Source organism: Otolemur garnettii, unplaced genomic scaffold (assembly GCF_000181295.1).
Source record: "Otolemur garnettii isolate 467f Iridium unplaced genomic scaffold, OtoGar3 scaffold00019, whole genome shotgun sequence".
NCBI classification, from domain to species: Eukaryota; Metazoa; Chordata; class Mammalia; order Primates; family Galagidae; genus Otolemur; species Otolemur garnettii.
This window is the reverse complement of record NW_003852414.1, coordinates 15,776,725-15,800,784: the sequence shown is the minus strand read 5'-3', so window position 1 is coordinate 15,800,784 and position 24,060 is coordinate 15,776,725. Positions and strand designations below refer to the sequence as shown.

Here is a 24,060-nt window from a genome sequence, read left to right as displayed (position 1 = left end):
AATAAGGGAGGGATTAGATTACTGCTTTGGGTGCTTATTAGGTGCCTAGAGGTTATCCTGAAGATATTCATTTATTAATATTTGTCCTATTTCAGCAGCTGAGATACTGATTTAATTTCTGATAACGTCTCTTCATGGTGAAAGTCAATTTTTTCTTATCTATTAGATGGGTGGGGATAGCCCAGTAATATTAAATCAGGAGTTTTCTGTGGGATACTCTGTGAAGATCAAAAAGTGTTCGGCAGATAGTTTCTGCCATGTCCCCGAAGAGCTTAGCTCTACATGAAAATAAAATCTGCAAATACATACAGTGCTACAAAATCTTTAGTCAATACAGCCAATCATTTCCACCGAGTAATACCTTTTAAAGGAATGGCTTATGAGTGGATGAAGACTAAACCAAGAGACCTTGGTGGCAGGTAGACTGAGTTGAACTATGCAGTAGCACCCACATTTCTCCACTAAAGGCAGAAGACTTCAATTTACATTGTGTTTTTCAACTACGTGTGATGCTAACTTCTAATTAGAATGCTGTGGGCATTGTCAATTGGCATGGGAGACAGGGATCTGAAACTTTTATTCTCTGCATATCTTTTAATGTTCCTCAGACAAGTCAAATATTAATAAATATTACAAAACAGCTTCAGAGATTAACTCCTGATGATGCCAATATACTTTTCCAGAGCTCCAGTGAAATCTCCAAAGTGTTATACTGCATTCTTTGAAAAAGCCAGACACTGATTTTTTTTTTTTTAAAGTGGGGAATACTTTCTCTATGCTAGAAAAATTAACTTTGAGGTACTGGTATTGACTATATACTTAAGACATGTGCTAGGAAAACAGGATAAACCCGGGAATAGAGTAAACCTTACCCAACCAAGAGTAAATGGTGTATGTGTTTATTAATACAAAGCGATGGGTGCAGTACAGAGAAGTCTACACAGACTGGTGGAGCACACTATGGCTGCCAACTTGGGAGCATAGGAGAGTTGTTACAACCCCAAGTCTATACGTGACCCAGAAAGAGCAGTAGCTGTAAGTGAAGGAGCCCAGGTTACTGGGCAGGGACTGTGGCCTTTGATAGAAGATCCAGCCCATCTCTGACCACAGCCCACAGAGAGGAATCCAGAAAAAGAATCCCCCAAAGTCTTCTCTCATCCTGCATTCTACTCCCTTGTCAAGGACTCTCATAAGCTGAGCCTCATCAGAAGCCTAAGGGTAAGAGAGTCCAACTAACATGGTCTAAGGAAGGCAGTGTCCAAGAGCACAAAGCAAGTTGGAAAAGAGTGGAGAATAGATCTGGATATTAACAGATCTGGATATCCGAGAATATATAACACAAATGGAAATCCATTTGTGACACTCCTTCTCTGCATGTTTTGAATTTGACTTCAGTGGACTGGCTGACTCAATGCCAAAATCACGTAGTACCTCAAAATAAGACTTTCTATATCTTGATGCTTCTTCTTCACCAACATCTGCAAGATGCAAATACACCACCAATATAGAAAGAATGAATAAACAAAGAATGAATCTGATACTGAAGATTTTCATATTTCTTTTTGTAATAGGATCACTATGTCTAGACATGAAAAAGCAATGACCTACTTTTCAAGTTGACAGAAAGAAATATCCAGGATATGCAGAAATGAAGGTGACAATTAGGGGATCTTATAAAATCAATTTTTATAAATGAGAGCCTGTATATTCCTCCTCTCTTTCCTTTGTACCATTCCTATATCTGTTATATATCCCTATTGCACTTATCTTTTCATTTTCATATATTTACTGAACAAAAATTTATTGGACATCTGCTATGTGTGAGGCACTGTTCTAGGCACCAATAATATAGTCAGCAAAATGTAAAAATCCATGTTCTTATGACTTTTATGCTGGAGGGGAGATTCTAGACAGTAAACATAACACATAAATTAACAGCAGGTTGAAGTACTAGGAGGTAGTTCTGTGTGCTGAGTAATACAAAGCAGAACAACAGAGAAAGAAAGCATGTGGAACAGGACGGCAATTTATGTAGAGTGACCAGGGAAGCCAGTGCTAAGAGGTGATAATTGAGCAAAGACTTGAAACAGGTAATCAAGTGATTGGTTCTCATGTAGGGGATGTGAGACTGGGAAGAACATTCTAGGCAGAGTGAATAACAACTGGAAAAGACCAGAGGTGAGGGAGGTATAGTGTGTTCAAGATTTCCGTGGCAGCAGGAATCTACCAATGAGACACTCATGAGTCGAGGCATTTGGGGGGCAGGAGATGAGATCAGAAAGGCAATGAGAAGTCGATGCTATCTGCCTTGCTACCCAAATTGTGGACCTCGGACCGGGATGAGAATGAAATGAAATGAGGCCTGAGGATTGAGCTCTGGGGCATCCCGGTGTTAAAAGTGAAGGGAGATGAGGAGGACTCTCCAGCCAGTGTATTGTTAACTGTTGTTTAAATACTAGACATTCTTCGTCTGCCGTGAACTGCTGTTGCTGTGTTCCTATGAGGGAGTGCTAGACCTTATCTTCAATTGCACATACTCTGAGAAAGCTCTCTGGGGAATCTGATGTACCCAACAGGCTGTGCATAACTCTCCTTGTGCTTGTCATAGTACTGGGCACAAGGTGGTTGCTATGTGTTTCTAAAATTAAATTTTAATATAGAACCAGATCATAAAAAGTGCATAAAGCTTTCAGATATCACTTTTGAACTAGCTACCAGTAACTAGCTACCAGTAACTGTCTCTTACCAAGAGAAACAGTACTGCTCACCCCATTTGCCATTAGCGTAATTGCTAGGCAGGATAATGCTACTTAAGTATATTTATATTCTACAAGCTTAAGCAAAATAAGTAAAAAAAAAAAAAAAAAAAGAGAGAGAGAGAGAGAGAGGAATGTGTATTTTGCAGATGGATCGCTTTTGAGTCGTTTCTCCTTAAGTCTGCTCTTATTAAGACTGGTGCCACGGAGTAATGATAAGAGAACAATCAGAATTTCACCCAAATCCTGGATCCTCCATTTGTAATTGTCTTCTGTTCTGCCAGCCATTGAAACCCTCAGAGCTCATTTGTTTCACTTGTGGAATTAAAATAATAAAATCTACCCTGCAGAAATATTGCAAGGGCTATCGATACATTTAAATTACTTGGCAGACAGCAGACCCACAAAAATAGTATTTGTCACTGTCACTATTGATGACTATGTTAATAGTAACTATTGTCATTGTGACAAAAATATAAAAATGTAAAGGATACAGACAGAACTGTGTAGTGAGTTGGTTATCTATGACTAACAAATCACTCCAAAACATAGTGGCTTAAAACAACAGTAAATATTTATTATTGCACAGAACTCACAAAGTCTCTTATGATGTTGCCTTGAAAGTCACACAGTATTATTTCTGCTATATCCTACTGGTCAGACAGGGCAGCCCCCTTCAGGGTGGCAGGAACTAGGTAAGTGTGTAAATACCAGGAGGAGAGGATCTTTGCAGCCAGCTTGGAAGTCTGGCTGCTGCAAATAATAAATAAACCATCCCTCTAACACAGCCTGCTATATTTGAAGATATCAAAAACCATAACCCATCTGCTTTTTTCTCTGTAGCATTTCTAAAATTGGAAATAATTCCAATTATTTCTCAATGGCTTTAAATAAATTTTAATATTTTCATGGTCATGGTCTTGCCACTAAAGGTTTCATCCACATGACTGGTTATTTGAAAGTATAAAAAGCCATCTAATGGGAATACAGAATCAACTAGAAAGCCAGTCTTGCAGTTATCCTCTGAGGGGATGTTCGGTTTTGTTTCCACTGACAAACACTTATGATAAGATGATACAACTATTTCAATCTTCAGCATTGTAACAATGATAGTAAGGAATTCTTACCCACAATTAATTAAGGAATTCAGATGTGGATTATGCTGGCTGTCTTTCTACATCAACAACTACACACACACACACACACACACACACACACACACACACACACAAAGAGGAAAAAAACCAGTCTTTTATTTCCCATCCTTCCACTAAGGGTGGAAAACAGGTTGCCTGACTTCCAACAAGTCATAATCCCATTTTTCATCTTTAAACTCAGAGAATTGCATTTAAAAAAAGTAATACATGCATTAAATATAATACATAATACAATACATTTAGTAGAAATAAAAATAATACACAGATGAGAAGAACTTATGAAATAATTCCTTTGAGTTCTTAGAATGTGACTGTTCAGATGGAAGTATTTCGGATTGCATGTGAAAACCCTACACTGTACCCCAGAAGTGCATTAATGTACATAGTTATCCATTCAATTAAAAAAAAAAAAAAGAAAACACTCACACACACACACAAAAAAAAGAATGTGACTGTTCATATTTCATGTACTCTTTGAAGGACAGAATGATTGTTAAATCACCTTTAATAGATTTGGAATAACTCTTGTTTGTAGTAAATGCAAAATTTTTCAGGTATCTCTATCCTGCCCTCTAGTATTATCTGTTCTGCCCCTCAATTTAAAATTCCCTATCAGCAAACCCAGCCATCTCTTCGGTTACCAAGAAAAATTTCTCAAGATATTAAGAATATAGGATGCTGGCATGAATGGCTCTTGGCTGTTAACTTTTCTTCTGATCTATTCCTCCCCATCCAAGAGGAAAAAAAGGGCTAAGATTTTGCAGCTCTTAAAAGCTGACCAGAAAAGGCAAGGCAAGAGGTCACAGAGGGGTAGACAGACAGAAGAGTGCACACATCACTTTAAAAGGTGATTAAAGCTCCACAGATCTAAAGCTGAACAGAAACAAGTCTTACGTCATCCTGCGCCAAGAAAATCTTGTATATGACCACAAACCTTTCTTTTCAACAGACAACCTGAAACTTAGAATACTTGCTTTCGTTAGAATCCTTGCTGCCTAGTGATAGGCTCACCTCTGGGTTTTTTGAAGTGTGATGGACTATAATTTATGTCTCCTCTTTACCAGCAGCAATCCTGGTCATGCTGTTCTCTCCAGGGGAATAAAGAACGAAGAACATTTAGGGCCAGGCTTCGATTCTCTTTGTGTTTCATCCTGTAAAAATGACCCCTTCCAACTAACATCTTTATGCCACTCCGTGAAGAAAGTATCTTCCAGAAACTTCCATTTCCCGGTAATTTTAAACAGTGTTACATGAAACAGCTCATCAAACACACACACTGACCAAAGTGGATGGTACAAGTCACACCTAGTCCATACAAGGCAGATATTCCAAATCTTTTTTTTTTTTTTTTTTTTGAGACGGAGCCTCAAGCTGTCCCCCTGGGTAGAGTGCTATGGCATTACAGCTCACAGCAACCTCCAACTCCTGGGCTCAAGCGAGTCTCCTGCCTCCGCCTCCCGAGTAGCTGGGACCACAGGCGCCCGCCACAACGCCCGGCTATTTTTTGGTTGCAGCCGTCATTGTTGTTTTGGCGGTCCAGGCTGGGGATTCGAACCGCCACCTTAGATGTACGTGGCTGGCGCCTTAGCTGGTTGAGCTATAGGTGCCGAGCCGATATTCCAAATCTTAATTTGGAGTATTCTGCATCTTACCCATCCCCCCCAAAGCTCTGACTACAAGTGAGCTTTTCCTGCCCTTAGGACCACTCAGAAACTCATAGGGAGGTGATTTGCACTCTGTTCCTGAGAAGACTTCTTAATTTCTCACTAGACACACTATTGAAACTTCTGAGGGTGTTCACAAGGTGTATAAGATGTTGTTTAGAAGCATCTCTCTGTTCAAGACATTCCTGAGAAGGATCAGAATGGTGGAGATATTTAATACACATGTGGCAGAGCTGACGTCTGGCTGGTCGCCACTGATCCCTTTCTATAGCTCAGAGTTGTTGCCAACACCCAACCACGCTCCACTCAACTTACACTCTATTGGCCAAAAACAGTCACGTGACCTCAACACGTAGAAGGGCCTGTTTCAGGCAGTTGGAATGCAAATGGAAGTGAGGTGTATCTTCTGAAGACTGTGCTTAGGACAAGCTTTCTCTTTAGTATTTTCCTTCAAGCAGCAAGCAAGCCCATCTTGCAAATGACGGTATTACAAGAGGAAAGACCCAGAATTCCCAAATACCTGGGATAGAATCACCCAGGAGAGTCGCCCTGATCAAAAAGCAATACTGCACGTTGCATGAGAGAGAGAAAAATGTTACCTGAAGATCTGAGTTTAGGGAGCTTTTGTTAGAGCAGTTCATCTACTCTGACCAAATGGTGGGAACTGAACAAATGTAATGGCACATTCTCTAGGGATCCAGGACTCTTGGAAAAATAGAAGAAAAAAGAAAAAGAGAGAAGGTACAACCCAAAGGCAGAGAAACCCCAGAGGATGAAATGAGTTCATTGCCTGGGTCAGTACGTCTGAAGTGCCTGTTCTCAGAAAAATCATGTCATTTGTCTGAAGCAACGAGGACACGAATACACAGCTTGGATATCTGTGTAGATGTTTTTCTAACAATATAAGCAGAGAAGCTTACAAATAATAAGTTTGCCATATTGAAAAACAGAGCAAACTAGCAGTGATAAGATGGCTGGAGAGCATTTTTTATATAGTCTACTGTTTTATCTGGAAGATAAACCTGGTGGAAAGGGGGAGAAACACAAAGAAATACTCAGGGGGAAAGGATCAGGTAGGGTAAAAGAAAGAAAATAGAAAAGTACAGACCTAAAGCAAGAGAAAGAGCTAGAGCAATTAAAATTGGCTTCTCAAAGGAGTTGAGTTTTATGCATTTGTGGATAATTTTTAAGGCTTAGAAATGAGAGGTGGCATAGAAAATGCATGTTCATAGTAAATATTTACTGAACAGCATTGTATATATAATAGGCACCAAAGGATAGAAGTGTGATCAAGACACTGTCCCACCCTCTAGAAGTGTGATCAAGACACTGTCCCATGCTCTTCAGAACTCCAAGTCTTAAGCAGAGATGAAGAATTTTGACATATGATATCCTATCACACTGGTTCTGCTAACAACTGCTTCATTTCCAATGATTCAAAATTACTGTCAAGACCAGGGGAGACAAAAAGTGCTATTTCCCTTCCACTATAACTCTCTCTTCTTAAATTCTATTTTAGCAACCTGAAAGGGACAAATTGGTTGAAGAAAGAGAAAATTCTAAGTCTTTAACAGACCATGACAAAAATAGGGCCAGATAATTATTTCTAAGTAAATGAAATTACTTCTTTATCGCAGTACACTGAATGGCTTTTCGCTATTGTCCTCTGTAAGTCTGTAATAGCACGAGTTGTACAGTGCACAATTCCTGACCATAGACAGTGCAACCAAGAAAAATTAGTCTCCCGTGTGCAAAATAACACTTTCATAACAACGGGCAATCCATGCCTGCTCTCTCTAGACCTTTGCCAAATAGATACCAGTGTAGGCTAATTATATGAGCTAGCTGAAAATTGTGTGGGTAATGGAAGGGCATCCCCTAAAGAACAACTGGGGAAAAGGTCTTAGCTCCAAATACAAACAACAGGTAAAAAGTGAGAGGGCCAAACATGACATGCGCCTCCCTTCCGATTAGCAGACAGCAGTTCAATACTTCGGTTGATGCAAATGAATCGTCAAGTCCTGCACCTTGAAAAAGACTCCTATCATTAGAGCATGGAGAATTTTCCCCTTCTGCCAACTCAAGTACTTTGTAACAACACACCGATATTGATCATCCATTCATTGAGGACTTCTGTCACTTTGAGAAGCCAAAATAGTTCATGGCAGAGAGTTGAAGAAAATTGAAAGGAAGTTTCATCACAGCTTCCTGCAAGGTCTGGAGAAGCAAGGACCAATTTTTCCCATTCTGCTTTTCATTTGTCATTGGGCCACACATCCAGCACATGCAGCCTGCTGCAAGAGGTGTGGAACTCGGGTCTCTCAGGAAAACAGAAGGGGATTGGGTGGGGCAAGTGGAAGAGACACAGCACAGTAGAGCAAGCTTGGGACCCATCTCTTGGAATTTAAGGAAAAGAAAACAGAAATTGTACTAGAGCTATCCTTCTATAAAAAACTGAGTGATAAAAACTGAAGAAAGGAACAGATCACAACACTCAAGACCAAAGTCTAACCAAGGCAGCATTGTTTATTTTGATGCTTGGGTGCATGTGGACTAATGTCTAAAAGATGTCGGTGGGGGTTTAGGGAGGGAGACTTACACTGCTGTGGGTGGGGGAGCTGGTTTCTATCAAGGACGACCAAACTATTGTTCTCATCAGGACCTCAAAGATGCTATCTCATTATCAGGACTGTCCTAGCAGGTTCTCCTTCTCCGAGTGTCATCATATTCCTCTAGGGTGGGTCTGTAATTAGGCTGGAGCAAGCACAGGCAAGGACAAGCCTGCTGCATGTCTTTCTCTTATCTGAGTTGTGTCCACCTGTAACAGAGTCTCACAGAATGGCTCTTCCAGACAAGAGTCTGGACAACCTAACATTGAGTTACCATACAAGATTAGACTGACAAACCAGATTCACTCAAATCAGACATCTCACCCATGTAAAGCTTTTCTTAATGATTTCAAGGACCCAAGCGATCAAGAGGCTCAGACAAAGTAAAGCGAGGCCCGGGACATTCAGTGGGGCTACTCTGGTCCTGACTTTCCACATTGGATATGGCCTAGGATAGTAAGTGAGGTCTCTATGTGACAGTGAGGTCCGTGGGCTTCATCACACAGTAGGGATATTTAAATTATGAAACATTGCTCTTTTACACCTGGGGAGCTGCACAGCCCACATGCAGCTCCATGGATCCTTGGGTTCCATTTCCTGGAAGTACAACCTTAGCCAGGGATCAGCCTCCAGGGAACCCTCAATGGATAAATTCTCTTCTTCCAAGCAAATCTCATTAGTCCATCTACCCGTGAGGTTCAGCTGAGAGGCAGGTTAGACCAGGTAACCTACCTGGGATTCTTTACCCCCATGTCAACCTCCCACACCCTCAGAGAAGGGAGGGAATGGATTATAGGCAGTTTCTTAACTCCTTGCTCCTACAAAAGCTATTTTTAACATTGAAAGAGGAAGGGGGTTGGGAGGACAGAGGGGAGAGAGGGAGAGAATGAGAATGAATGATTATTAGGAAGAGAAAAAGAAAAATATGCAGGTGGGAACACCACCAAGTTTTCCTTATACAGGATTGGCACCAATACTTCTTACTCTGAATAATCTTCAAAATTTGTCAGGCAGATGCACAGCAAAATGAAACCCAGGTGACTTCCTTTCAGGGAGATGGCAGATGTAACCACATGCCTTCACCCCATGTGCTGTCAGACCTGGCTCCTTCCAGGTACTATCAAAAATGGTGCTTCTCCTATCAGAACCTCAGGCCACATTGCCCCTTCCATGTTTGAAGCACAGAGCTTCAAGACCTTCTTTTCCCCATGTGGGAGGAGATGATGTAGTGAGCTCTGTAAAAAGTATGAAACTTAAACAGAGGTGGGGAAGGTGAGGTGGTACCACAGCCTGGACTGGGGGTAAATCTGCTAAGCTGATGACACTGTAAGGAGGATGTTACGCAGCGTAGTGTCCGGAATATATATCAGATTGCCAAAAGAACTGGAGGCCTACGAAAGTTGAATCAATGAAACTACACAGTGTTTTTTAACACATATGGATCTAGGGACAGGTAAATTGTGTTCCACTCCCAAGGTCTCACCCAGGTCTACACTATTGGTGCCCTCATCTGTCTTCCTCAACAACAGGAGATTTTCAGAGCCCCAAATCAAGCCTGAGAGTGAACAGTCTTATCTTCCAAATGATTTCAATGATGCTGTGAAACATTCTGCATGCAAAACACTTAGTGTTAAAAATTAAGTGGGAAAAATTAAGTGGGAAAAGAGTAGGACTTACCCTTTGGTTTTGTTAGAAAGAGACTCGATGCCATATTGCAGATTCTTGCATTTCTCTGTCAGTTGGAGTGACTTCTCATTCAGATAGGTGCTGTTTCAAGAAAAAGATTTTAAAATAAGATTCATTTAAAATGAGAGCTTATAAGATACTGTTAACAAAAATCAGATTTAATTGATAAAGTGTGTCCCAATAAAGCCTGACTTTCACTCCATTATTGGATTTCTCCATGGAAAAGGAAATTAATATTTTCACCTCTGACAGGTTTAAATTAAAAAAAAAAAAACAGGAAAGAAAAGCTTACACTATAGAGTCAAACAAAAAAAAATCTCTAAATTGAAACAATTTTCTTGCATGTTCATATTTTGAGGTTAGCATTTGATCCTCAATGAACAAGTTGGTTAATATTTTTAATCACTGCATATGTATTTATTTATAAAATACACTGTCTTCAGTAACAATCATGCAGGCACAGGAGATCAGTAATTCTCCCATAAAAAAACACAATGCAAATCTGGCCTTTGATTACTATAATAGCTGTGAGATCAGGGGTTGGTGCTGTTGTTTTATAAACTTGGAAAATCAAGACCAAATCAAAAAGCAAGTTAAGGATATGGTTTATGGAGCTGGCCTGCCTAGGAAGCCTCATGGGTTCCCACATCTCTAAAGTGAGGGTCATAGTCCTTACCTCATCATCTCATTGTCATGATATCTACATGGCAAAGAGAGCAACAGAAAGCACTGGGCATCATACCTCACATACAGAAAGTGCTCAAAAATATCAGCTTTCATGTTCCTTAGACTTTACACACACACACACAACTATAAGTTATCATTAATGTGTTTATTTTATCACCATGAAGGTAGTTTTTGAGAACCTAATAAGGACTGGGGTCTAGGCCTGGGATGCTTAGGATAGAGAGAGAGGGAAAGCAGACATGGTCCTCTTTCCCTAGAGGAGCTTAAAGTCTCATCAGGAAGAAAGAATATTTATTAAACAAATAACCACACAAATGAATACAGAATTTTAAACTGTGATTGGCATGGATGAAGCAGTGGCACAGAACCTGAGCCGAGTGGCACAGAAGAGTTGTGGGGAGACCTGGTCATACTGAGGGCTCAGAGCAGGCCTCCAGGGAACATCATTTAGGTGGAGATTCCCCAGGTCAAGCCAAGTGAACTGGGATGAATGTTCCACAATGGAGAAAGTGTGTGGAAAAGCCCCCAAATGGGGAGCAGCAGATAATGTCTGAGAAATAGAAGAAACAATGGGACTAAAGGCAAAGAACAGGGTCCATGAACTGTAAGGGGAAGGGAGTAAGCAGAGCATGGAGCAGGCAGCCCTGGAAAACCAGGTTAAGAAGTTTAAAACTGACCCTAACAACAAGGGGTGGAAATAGAAGGTTTTTGGACAAGGGAGTGATGTGACCTGGTGTTATATTTAAAAAGGTTCATTTTGACCACTTTTCAGAGAAATGAAGGGAGATGGGGCAAGAGAAGAAGAGGAAGAGTTAAAAGAGTTCTTAAAGATTCTAAGAGAGAGATGACAACAACTTGTTTTACTAGTCAGGATACAGACCATGAATAGACAACAAACAGCACCCAACTCTCAGTTGCTTTACAAAACAAAGGTTGGTTCTTGTCCAAGAAATGCCCACTATGTGTCTGGACAGCCTTCTGACAGTTTGCTCCATGCAGCTTAGAGACTGTGATTGGTGATTTTGTCAACTTGATTGGACAAAGGGGTGCCCAGATGGGTGGTAAAACATTATTTCAGAGTATGTCTATGAGGGTGTTTCTGGAAGAGATCAGCATTTGATTCAGTAGACTGAGTAAAGATCACCCTCCCAACATGGATGGGTGTCTGCAATCCACTGAGGGCCTGGACAGGACAAAAACAAGGAGAAAAAGTGAATTCGCTCCCTCTTCTGGGGCTCAGGTATCCATTTTCTTCTGTGCTTAGACACTGGTGCTCTTGGTTCTAGAGTCTTTGTACTCAGACTGGGACTTAAATCACTGTCTCCCCTGCTTTCACCAAGAGCTCTCAGGCCTTTGGGCTTGGGTTAAATTATCCACCTTGGGCTTTCCTGGGCCTCCAGCTTGCAGACACCACAGCATATGACTTCCCAGCCTCCCTAATCATGTGAGTTTCAATCTCTCATAATAAATCTCTTCACGTATACCTTACTGGTTCTGTTTCTCTGGAGAACTCTGACCAATAAGAGGATCCAAATTGCATTAGTCTTGTGATACTTTCCCTTCAATCACTTGCTTCTATAGTTGCTGTAGCAGAGGGACAAGCTGGAAGGTCTTACCCTGTATTTGAACGTTTTAGCCCAGGAGTGAGATGTGTCATTGGCCAGAACCAGTTACATGCCCCATCTGGTCACAAAGTGGGAGTCAGAAATGAGCCATCTTCTTGCGTGCCCAGAGAGAAGACCTGACACAGGTGTGCACTGGAGACCATACTGCACCTATATCCATCAACAGGCTGAGAAGTGGACTTTCATAAGATCTATTCTAAAGGTAAAACTGACAGGACTTCGTAATATATTAGATGTGGGAGGTGAGGGATAGGAAGATATAAAGATATAAACAAGAGAGATTCATAATCCTCCAATAGTTCTCAGAAATGCCTTCTAAAAACACTCTGTGTACAGTACAGATAGGCTCCCCAAATCCCTCTTAATCCTGAGATGCTTTTCCTCCATCACTTCCTTCTTTCTTCTCTCTTGTTCCATCTCTATACCTTTACCTTCTGTGCTTTCTGAATATATTATCATACTTCCCCAGGATGTGTTGATTTCTAATTTGCCATGTATTTTATTCAGGCAGCACCATTAATGAAGTAAATTACCAAGCTAGCAGCACTCTGAATTTTGATGGCATTGCAATATTGAATTGCAAGATTTTGACAAACAGACTCCAATAGGATTGTGCCTCCTATGCCTTTCCTTAAATCAGAGAGTATCTTTCCTAATAAAAACCTAAAATAGATTTGCCCCATTAAAATCACAGAAGACACAAGGAGGGGGGAAATGAGAGTATCTGAGATAAAAGTAGAGGTGACAGAATGAAGTCATGGCAACAAAACGGTGTGTTTGGAGTCCACTGGGCCAGCCTCTACTCTGAACTTTGCTTCTGCACCTTAGGGTTTCCTTTTGTTAATCTTTACCCAATAAAGTAGTTGTAGGGATGAAGTGGGGGTGTGTATGGAAACACCTAACATGCAGAAATTCCTTAATAAATATTGGGCTCTTATTTCCCCAAAGTCATTGTTGCATTCTTCCCTCAAAGCAGTTATTACTATTACTGCAGATGTTGGAAACTGCTCACATCTATAGGAAGTCTCTAAGCAATGAGAGGAGCAGACAGGGAAGCTCTTTTAGTTCTTATTGCTTTCCCTGCCTCCTCTATTCCCTTTTCACTCAAAGAGTCTTCAGAGCTTTATTGCTTTTCATGTAATGTCCTTGAAGCTTTCTCCTGACAGAGGAAAACAAAGAACCATCTCAGTTCTGGGTAGATTCTGTGGACAGATCCTATCTGAGAGGCTGGCACCTACTGCAGTTGAAGGCATCAGGTTCAGTCCTCTTTAAATTCTAATTTAGAGATATCCCTCAGACAAAAGGGTTAGAGAGAACTTGATCAAGAGGAAAGCAGGAATTCCAAAGACTCTGAATCATAAACAACATGGCAGAACCAAGGCTCCAAAGAAGTGTGGGCTTATTTGCAACCCCAAGAAGGGTTATAGGGGATCAGGTCAGATGGACCCTCTGAAGGACTAGGAGTCAGAGAGAGCATAAAGTGGTTGAGGAAGCTTGACAGCTTGCTGTCTGGTAACTTATTTTCAGATAGAAGCTCAGGACATGAATGGAGAGGGACTCACCTAAAACTAACTCAATTTGGTAGTCTGAACAGCTGAATCCAGGGAAAGAAAAAGAACAGAACTTGTGAGGGCTGCCAGGTAAACTGGAAAAAAAATTCCTGGGGCCAGAGACTCTTACAGGCTCAAAGTAAAAATTTTGTTTCCGTCAACTCCATAACTTTCAAATATTTTTTGATTTTATTCCAATTTTCTGGCAAAAGCACATCTTAAAAACTTTCTACCAGAATTAGCCAAAGCAGAGAAAAGGATCAGTTAATATATAATGCCAAACATTTTTTATATATATATATTATATTATATATTATATATTATTATTATAATGTAGTAAATATTATATTATATATATCTGAGTGCCCCCAGAGAGACAAAGTCCTTTCCACAAAGGACAGTGGCCATCCTCTTGGAGATCTTTTAGAACCTGGTGGTCCAGTTAGCACTTGAAACCTTCCAGACCCATGAGCTGAGAGAGCTTTGTCTGTTTTGCCAATGCTTCCTTAATCACTGCATTAGACAATCACAATTTCTGCTCACATGTCACTGCATGATTGCTTTATCTGCCTTTTGGAAGCACTGTCACCTCTCATCAACACTCTCAATTCCCTGCTCTGTTGATACCACATTCACCTTGCAAATATCCAGTAATGCAGCAATACAAGCTAATATATTGGCATCATATATTACTATACCCAAGGCCTGAGAGCTGCTAGAAAACAATTACACAGGTAGGTGAGTTGATGGTCAGTAAGTTATGGTGTCCATTGGGCATTTTATAATACCTCAACAATTCTATTACAGATCCAGTTCCCTCCATGGCTACTCTACACATTCATTGCTTTCCTATTGTCTTTGCCTATTCTTTGCCCTCCTCACTTCTCACTTAATTGTGCTTCCTATTCCAAAAACAAACAAACAAACAAACCACAATGCTGCCTGGTGTGCATTAATCATTAGCTACAAGCCATCTTGACTTTGCATCTAAGAGAAAGAAGTGTCTCCTCCCCCCAACAAAAGGATGATCCACCTGCTATCCAATCCCTTCCTGTCTCCTCTGAGATCCAGCCCATCCCTTGGTTTTTTTCTTTGCTAACTCTTTTCTCTCTCCCTATTAAGGTCTTCTCCTTCCCAAGCTCAATCCTCTGCCATCTCAAAATACAAAACAAAATCACCCACTCTCCTCTGCTGCTCTAGCTCTTGCCATCCCTCTCATTCAAAATGCAACCCACTGTTGTCCCTTTCTTTACCAGCAAGTCCACGAACCCATTCAAGGACTCTTTCAGCATTCGTACTTGACCTCTGAGAGTGTCTAAACTGCTGACCAGTCCCTCAGCAACTGGTTTCCACCACAGTCCTCTCCCCGGGCCCTTGGGCCTCTGACACTGCTCACATGCTTCTGCAGGTTCTTGCTTAGGTGTTTCCAATGGTTCTTTTTTCTGATATGACTTCAAAGTCACTGGCTGGTTTTCATTTACAAGTGTTTCCCAGGATTCTGTCTCTGCATCTCCTATCCTCTCATCCTCCCTATTTCTTCTAAACATCTCCACCAATCTCATTTCTCTTCCACTCCATCCTCATTCCCATCTCATGTGCACATTTGGTCATGTCTTTTCTCTGCTCAAAGGCTGTCTATGACTCCATCGTTCTCGGGAGCTGCTGCCCAATTCCTTACATACAAAGCCATTCACTACCTGGTTCCTGACTGTGTCTACTGATAGTTTGCTAACCATTAAATGGCACAAATTTCTCTTTTTCTTTTTCTTACCCTTTGTTTATGATAAGATTCCAACTGCTTTTGTGATTTAATAATAGAATTTATTTGTTCGGTACCAGCAACCAAAACTTCAAGCACATTTTCATCACGTCAGGATGTCAGGGGGAAAAACAATCTTTAATAAGGTTGGAAGGAAAAGATACACAAAAACCAGACATCTCTGCTGTCATTAACTATGTGGCTGATGTAGATTTTTTTTTTCACAAATTCTGTATTTATAAGTCATTCTTGAGTTGAACATCGTCACTTTACAAGACCACTTGGCAAGATTCCACACAATAATCAGAATCTTAGTGACAACAGTGGCTGGTACAAAATAATAAAAATGAAAACTCTGACAATGCAAATAATGTCTCTGAAAGGAAATAAGTTCTTCAGTCCCTACAAAATAATACCAGCAGCACTCAGCAAGCATCCACAAAGACCTCTAAAACATAGAATTAATGTCACCTTCCAAGTGTGACTTATAATTAATGCAATCATGCAATCAGTTCCCTGGCCAAGTAAAGCATCCCCAAGAATAATCTGCATATAGGTGATGAAGGAGTTTCAAGAACACGCAGATTCTATTTATGGTGACCATAAAGGGGGCAAAATTGGATTGCGAATTTAAATGGAAAGCTTAAAACCTAATCAATTTTACTCTCTCTGAAAAATGAAACCTTTAGAAGACATTCCAAAACACAGAAAGCCCAAAGAATAAGATTTTTTTTTCCATATACTTGGAAACACTCCTTCATTTCAGGGAAGGGAAACCTGATGATCCAGGAGAACAACCTGACCCAGAGCAGAAACTACCCCCTGCAGAGGGGCATAACAGGCTGACCTACCTCTGGGATAGAGGCCATAGCGAGTGCCTGTGTTCTCACTTCGAGTTCCTCAAGCAAACTTCTAATAATCATGTCCTCCCACCCCATGTAGTTATTCTGAGAGAGAAAGGCAAGCATTCCAACCCACTGCATGCTTTGATTATTCTCTTTAATTGACAAATTAATATTCTGGTCTACAAATCAGCCTCTATGAGTTTGGTTAACAAAAGTCTGCCTTGGTAATATCCACTATACCCAGGAACTGACAAAATCAAGTCTTGCTGCTTATGAAAATGCAGGGTGGATCCTGGCCTGCCCCTTTATTTAATCATTCGCCTGATATCTCTGGAGCCCATATCATATACCAGAGAGAGTAGCAGGTTCTGGAGCTAAAAGAATGAATACAACAGCATCTCTGCAGCCAGGAAGCAAACAGTCAGGTGTGGGTGGGGGGAAGACAGAAAAATAAAATCACAATTACCGTCTACGCCTGCAGAATGAAAGCCAGCTATTTTCTGAAATCATACTAATTTTCAAGAAACTATGAATCCATGTTTTGGTGAATGCCATTTAATTCAAAGTAGAGGAACTGTTTTTAAAATAGCTACATAGAACTTGATTCTTTTATACATGAACATTGTGGGCAACTTAAACTGCAAAAATTTCTGCAAATAATCTCTGTTTATGTGGCTTTCATCTGCCTTCAGTTGCCCTTGATGGAGCTTAATTAGCTAGGGCTCTATTTCTACATCAGTTACCATAATGCATGCTTGCTCCCTTACCATTGTTGAAAGAGAGTTTTCAAAAATGTAAAATCATAATTCTCATACAGATATAAAATGAACATATGTGAACGATTTTATTTGTGCTCATAATGAGGGGGCCAGTTCAAAGGAGAATCCAAAGCACTGCCACCTTTCTCCTTGTAGATCAGAAGAGCAATGTAAAAGTGCAAAGGAGGGATGGGAAAGGGGCAGAGAAGTCATTAGGACCTCTACTACTTAGGACATAATTTGCATATTTATAGGCAAGAATTATTTGGCATTGCTATCAGTTAAGTAAAATGTATAGTTAGTTATTGAATAGCTCCCGCAGGAGCAGAACTGGACAACTCAGGTATGTATGTGTGTGTGATGTGAACAATGCCAACTTACTCACTGAAGCACAAGACTCTCCCTCCTCCATTAAATTGAATTTCAGTCCCCCCTTAACCCCAAAGCTTGCCCCAAATAGGAAACAGATGGGCCTGGTTTTGCTGAGTCCTCTGGGGCTGCCAGGATTTAGAGGGAACCACTGCATGACATTTTGTGTATATATTGTAAGATGGTGATGACTGGGTTTGTAGTGTATCCATCATTTGAATAGTGTACATTGTACACTGTTGGATACATGGATATTTTTTCACTCCTCGTTGCCTCCCATCCTACCCCCTTCATTCTCCAATGTCCATTACATCACTCTATGTACCCTTATGCAGCCATAGATTAGCTCCCACTTATAGGTGAATTGCCTGAGCTCACAGGTTTGAGACCAGCCTGAACCAAAGTCAGACCTCATCACTAAAAATAGCTGGGCTACGTGGGAGGCTGAGGCAAGAGAATCACTTGAGCCCAAGAGTTTAAGGTTGCGGTGAGCTGTTATACCAGGAAGTCTAATGAGGGTGACAAAGTGAGACTGTGTCTTCAAAAAAAAACACAAACAAACAAAAAAATAAGTGAGAACATGAGATATTTATTTCCCCGAGTTACTTCACTCAGTATAATGGCCTCTAGTCATGTCCAAGTTGCTGCAAAAGATGTTATTTCATTTGTTCTTATCACTGAGTAGTATTCCATGGTCTGTATATACCACATTTTCTTAATTCACTCATTGGTTGATGGGCACTTAGGTTGACTGCATGATATCATTGGTGATATCTTTGTGATATCTTTGTGATTGTGAATTGTGTTATGATAAACATATGACTGCAGTGTGTTTTTGATATAACAATTCATTCTCCTCTGGGTAGATACCCAGTAGTGGGATTGTGGGAATGAAGTAGATATACTTTCATTTCTTTGAGATATCTCATACTGATCTCCATAGAGGTTGTTCTAATTTACATTCCCAACAACAACATATAAGTGTTCCCTCTTCACTACATCAAGGCCAACATCTATTGTTTTTCCTGACTTTTTAATAGTGGCCATTCTAATTGGAGTAAGATGCTATCTCATTGTGTGTGTTTTAGTTTGCATTTTTCTGATGATTAATCATGTTCAGCATTTTTTTCTTATGTTTCTTGGCCATCTGTACATCTTCTTTTGAAAAATGCTGTTCATGTCATCTGCCGTCTTGATAGTGGTGTTGTTTGTTTTTTTCTTGCTGAGTTGTTTGAGTTCCTTATAGGTTCTGGATATTAGTCTTTTGTCAGATACATAGTTTGCAAATATTTTCTCCCATTGAAAACATTTCTGAATTGAATAAATAAATTCTACTGATAGAGAGGGTAAACTCTGGTGGCAAACCTGACAGTAGTTCTAATCGCTACTCTGCTACACGGTAGATGCTTAACCTTAAGAAAGTTATTCAACCCTTCTATGCGTTCAGCTTCCTCATGTGTGAAATGGGGATAATACTACCTCTTTGATGGATCTGATGTAAAATCTGCAAAAGACCATGTATGAAAACATTCAGCTTAGTGATTAGAGTATTCGTGGAAGGAAACCATTTCAGAATATGCATCTTTGACATAAACACTTTTTGAGTTAAAGGCAATTAAGAAGCAGCTGCAGAAAAGCTCTCTGCCTTCCTTCTGTTTGCCTAAAAGCAGAACAGCAAATAACAGAGACAAAAGGTCTTTCTCAGCTCCCCTCATTCTCCACCTAAAGACAGAATGTAAATTCTCCTTTATACCCTTTTATCAGCCTAGAGACAATGCCAGAAGAATCTGCGAGCAGACGTCACTCCATTAGCTTCCCATAAATTCACTTTTCCATATTTTCCTGCCTCTAGGAGCCTGGGACTCTGTTCCCTTTGTCTTGTCACGTCTCTAAAATTTACTGTTTTTTGTTGGGTATACTGTAAGCCAGACTCCTAAGCCACTACTCTGAGTTACTTTTCTCCCACATAATGGCACTTGCATGTGTTAATAAACTTGTTTTTCTCTTGCCAATCTGTCTTTTGTTGCAGGAGTCTGTCCCCACTACAAACTTAGGAAGGTTGAGGAAAAATTATTTTTTTCTCCCATTCACAGTCTATACAAAAAGGTTGTGATTGTCTTGGCAGGCCTCTTGCAGCAGTGTTTCTTCAATGGCAACGTGCCCTTGAATTACCTGGGAGGTTTATTAAAATGCGGGTTTGGGGTCAGCAGATCTGGGGTGAACCTAACATTTCACATTTCTACAAGAGCCCAGGTCATGCCGATCCTACTGAACTAAGAATAACACGTTCAGTAACGAAGCCTTGTGGACCAAGTTCTTATGCTCTGATCATCTTTCTCATAATTGTCTAAAGCAGTGATTTTTAACCAGTGTGTTTTGAGAGTCTCTTTCAAAAAATAATTAAACTAATGGTCTTTAAAATTTTTCATGGCATACCTAAGATCCTCTCACAGCCAAGGCACAGCAGTTGAAAATCACTGGTCTAGAGGAAGACTTCACACCCAAGGAATGTAGGACCATCTTACAGCCAGAAGCATCCATGGAAAGAGCAGTGAAACAATTTGAAAACTACAAGAGTAAAACAAGCTAAGTCACCCTGTCGCCAATAAGTGTTTTGTTTTGTTTTTAATTTTCAGATAAAAAGCACAACAAAGGAAATAATGGGAGAGGAGATTTGTGTTACTGTGAACAATTAACATAATTGCTTTCCTGACTCAGATGTCTCCCAGAAGTTCTGCCACAGAGAACACACAGTATCCTATGTTCCCTATGGTGAAAGCCTTCCTCTGGGCTCAGAACTGAATCCGGCTCAGCCAGCAAAACCCTCAAATGGGCAATTGTGCAAATGAACTGGACAAATGAACCCTGTCCCTTCTGAGAAACGTCCAAGGACATGAGTTCTGGAAATGTTTTTAACTATCAGTTATATCCACGTTTAAGTATTCATATTACTTACATAATCACAATCAGTTTGTTCTTCCTAGCCAAAAAAATAAGTGAATTTCTCTGCCAACTAAATATTTCTTCACTAAAATTCACAGCAGTAAATACTGTGATAAGAACTTCAATGTGAAAACATCTTTTATCTGCATTCCATGTTGATTCTATGCTGGTGTTTGAGATACTAGATAGTTGCTGCAACCCTTAAGAACTTACAAATATGTAAATATTTAAACCACAGCAATATTTTAAAAATAGGTTTAGTCATTAGTCACTTATAAGTGAACATCTTCTTCCACATATAACTTGTAGGTCTATAGTTTAACTTTTATGAATTAGTATTTTATACTCATTTTCAGGAAAGCATTAAGTTCAAAAATGAAGAACTTCCCATAGAGAGTTTTATGAAACCTTTAAAAAAACAAACTGGAACAAAGTTGGACATGGTAGAACGATCCATTCCTGGCCTATTAATAGGAGCAAGAAAAAATGAACCAATGAAAACTGGTACAACCGATGAATGGATTAACAAATTGTGGTATATGTATATCATGGAATATTATGCAGCCTTAAAAAAGATGGAGACTTTATCTCTTTTATGTTTACATGGATGGAGCTAGAATATATTCTACTTAGTAAAGTATCTCAAGAATAGAAGAAAAGTATCCAATCTACTCAGTACTATTATGAAACCAATATATGATCACCCACACTTTCATATGAAAGATAAAACACAACTATAGTCCAGGATGAAGGAGGAAGAGGAGGAGGAGAAAGATGTGTGAGGGTGGGTGGAGAGAGGGTGATCGGTGGGACCTCACCTATGGTGCATATTGCAAGGGTCCATGTCAAATCTATTAAGAGTAGAGTACAAATGTTTTAACACAATAATTAAGTGAGGCGAAGGCTATGTTAACTAGTTTGATATAAGCATTCCAAATTGTATATAAAACCAGCACATTGTACCCCATAAATGTAATAATGTACACAGTTGTGATGTAATAAAAAAAAAATTAAAAGGAAAAAAACAAGAAAACTGGTACAAGGCTAGGAACACGTACTGCTGTTTTTAATGCTTTTAATCAATGTGGAGGCTCCATGGATATCATAAAACACAAAAACCCAAGTGCAACAAAAACTAGTCAACAAACACATGGAAGCAGTGAACAAAATCCTGCTTTACTGGCTTAACATTCAAAACTGGTAGATGATTGTGTATCTTCTAAAAGCTGCTATGAGTTTATCTGTAGAGTTCAGATTGGTGTTGTCAGAACAAAGACCAGTGAAAAACATCTTTCAGAAATATCATGTCCACTTTAAATATGAAATAAAAATGGCAAGAAGAGTTTGTCACAAAAGAGTAAAAATAGCAAGTGATACGTGTCATCTTACTTCGGCAATTTCACAAATATGAAGTGAAGCAAAAGGGCCTGTCAAAAAATAATGATGATTTTCAAGATTCTGAAATGCAAGCAAAGTGGGGAACTACTTTGTTCAGGCCACAGGAAGCATGCCAGAATCTTCCTATCAGTCAAGACTTTTTTTTTTTTCTATGACTCATATTTTGGAAGATAATGATGAAAAAACTATAAACCAGAGTTTACTGTAACAAGAACTTCTCAGAGTTTGGCCTTGACCCAATGTTTTATTGTTTCCACAGATGTCTCTGGCACGACTTACTCATCTGTGAGCAGCTCCCTGATAAATCTGAACAAATGAATGAGTAGATAAGTGACAACTAAACCCGAGGAAACGCAAGATTGTAACTTGTCCAGGGAAAAGCATGTCCTGGAGTCTATCAGACTAAAAAACAAAACAAAACGATCCAAGAAAAAAGGCACCAGGAAGAATTAGTACCAAAAGGATTCTCAGAGTAACCCCCAACTATTAATAATGATAAGATTCAATTAACTTGAAGAACCCAATTTCTATTGATTCTATTTAACTGAGCTGATACTGTATTTTGAATGATGTTCAAGTGTCCTCATTAATATTGAATGAAAGTGCAAGAGAACTGGCTAACTGGATTTACGGTGCTTAGGTAAACTGTAATTAGGAAGGGTGAGGACAAGCGTCCCTAGAGAACTTTCAATCACAAAATGAAGCAATATAATTACAGATGAAATCCATCAACAGCACAAAGTAATAATTTTTGAAAAGACAGAGTGAAATTACTCAAATGTGGTGCTGGGTTCTGAGAAGTTCAGTCAATCCAAGTGTCATTGCAGGCATCTCAGGAGCCATAACCCTACTCGACAAAATTGAACTCTTGATTACATTAAAGTGTATTAATCTCTTGGCTGCTTATTCCCAATTTCCCAGCTGATAAAACGCACTGCCGCTGTTTCACTTACAGCTTGCAATAATCTGAATTTAGTTAAATGGGACCGACTTGGTCTTGTTACAGATTTTCTTTGGCTTTGCTGTTTTTCACTCCAATGCTAGCTCTATTGGCCCACAAGATCCCCTGTTCCAAGATGTCTCAGGTTTCCCCCCAAAAGGGGGGATGTTGGCTCTTGCTTTTCAACTAATTATTAGTCCGATTTCCTATTCATCTCAAAAACCCGTCTTTGCCAGTAGATCATGCATGATGATGAATTCTAATGAGTTTTTAATGCATCACATCTCATGATGAACATATTTTTGCATTTCAAAGATGCTTTTAAGGAATTTTTGTTCTGCCCTCACTCCTAAGTCTGTTGCCTTCAAACAGAACCAATGAGAACCAATGACAGCCAGGGCTGGCCTGTTCCTAGTACTGAAATCATTGGAGCCTCTGCCTCCCTGGTCTGTCAGTGCCTGCCCCAATCTCAACTTTTTGTCCCCCCACTCCTGCTGAACAGATTTGCTGTTCTTAGTTTTCACCTTTTGGGATTCCTCTAGGACGTGATGAGCAATGCTGTGATCACTGTGACCACGTTCACACCATTGACATTTTGGCCTTGGACAACCCTTGCCCTCCCGCCACTCTATGCCATCCACCTTCCTCAACTCTGGCCTCCCAGAGCCACATCCCTTCCCAAAAGTCAACTCAGTCCCAGTCCTCCTTGACCAGTGTCTCAGAGAAATTATTTACCCAATCAAAGACCCTAAGTAAGGCAGGGATTCTGACTCTAAAGCACATCCCAGATTTGAATCCTCAAACCATGCTGTTCCTGCATTAAGTGTCTGGCAATAGGCAAGGGACACAGTGTGACCTAACTAAGCCATGCAGGGACTAACCTGCCTGAGGACCAAGTGTCCGTCCTCTGAGGGACAATGCTTTATCAGAACCTAGGGAAACCAGCCACTGCTGTATCAAAATATCAGGGGCATGTGATGCCTCTGCATCAGGGTGTCCACGTATTTTACTAATATACAGGCCTCCAGAAACTCTGGCTACAGGAATTTTATAGAAATGAGTATCCATAAATACTTAAAAGCATGTATGGTAATATGCAGTTTGATAGAAGAAATAAGATCTAGTGTTAGATCAGTATGGTGATTATAGTTTAAAATAGTCTACTGTACATTTCAAATTAACTAGAATTTGAATGTTTCTAGCATTAAAAAAAGAAATGTTTAAAGTAACGGCTATCCCAAGTACACTGATTTGATCTTTACAAATTATTTGAATGTATGAATTTATCACATGTACTCAGGACCTACATACATT

At 39.9% G+C, this 24,060-nt stretch overlaps 1 protein-coding gene across 1 annotated transcript in view; it reads right to left on the bottom strand.

The window, feature by feature from the left end:
* The window catches only part of ST8SIA6 (ST8 alpha-N-acetyl-neuraminide alpha-2,8-sialyltransferase 6), a 94,893-nt gene that overhangs the window by 35,284 nt on the left and 35,549 nt on the right, over positions 1-24,060 (bottom strand). Inside the window, exon 3 of the mRNA XM_003786783.2 lies at positions 9,864-9,953. Coding sequence (XP_003786831.1) covers positions 9,864-9,953 — 90 coding nt within the window. The remainder of the gene's footprint in view (positions 1-9,863; positions 9,954-24,060) is intronic.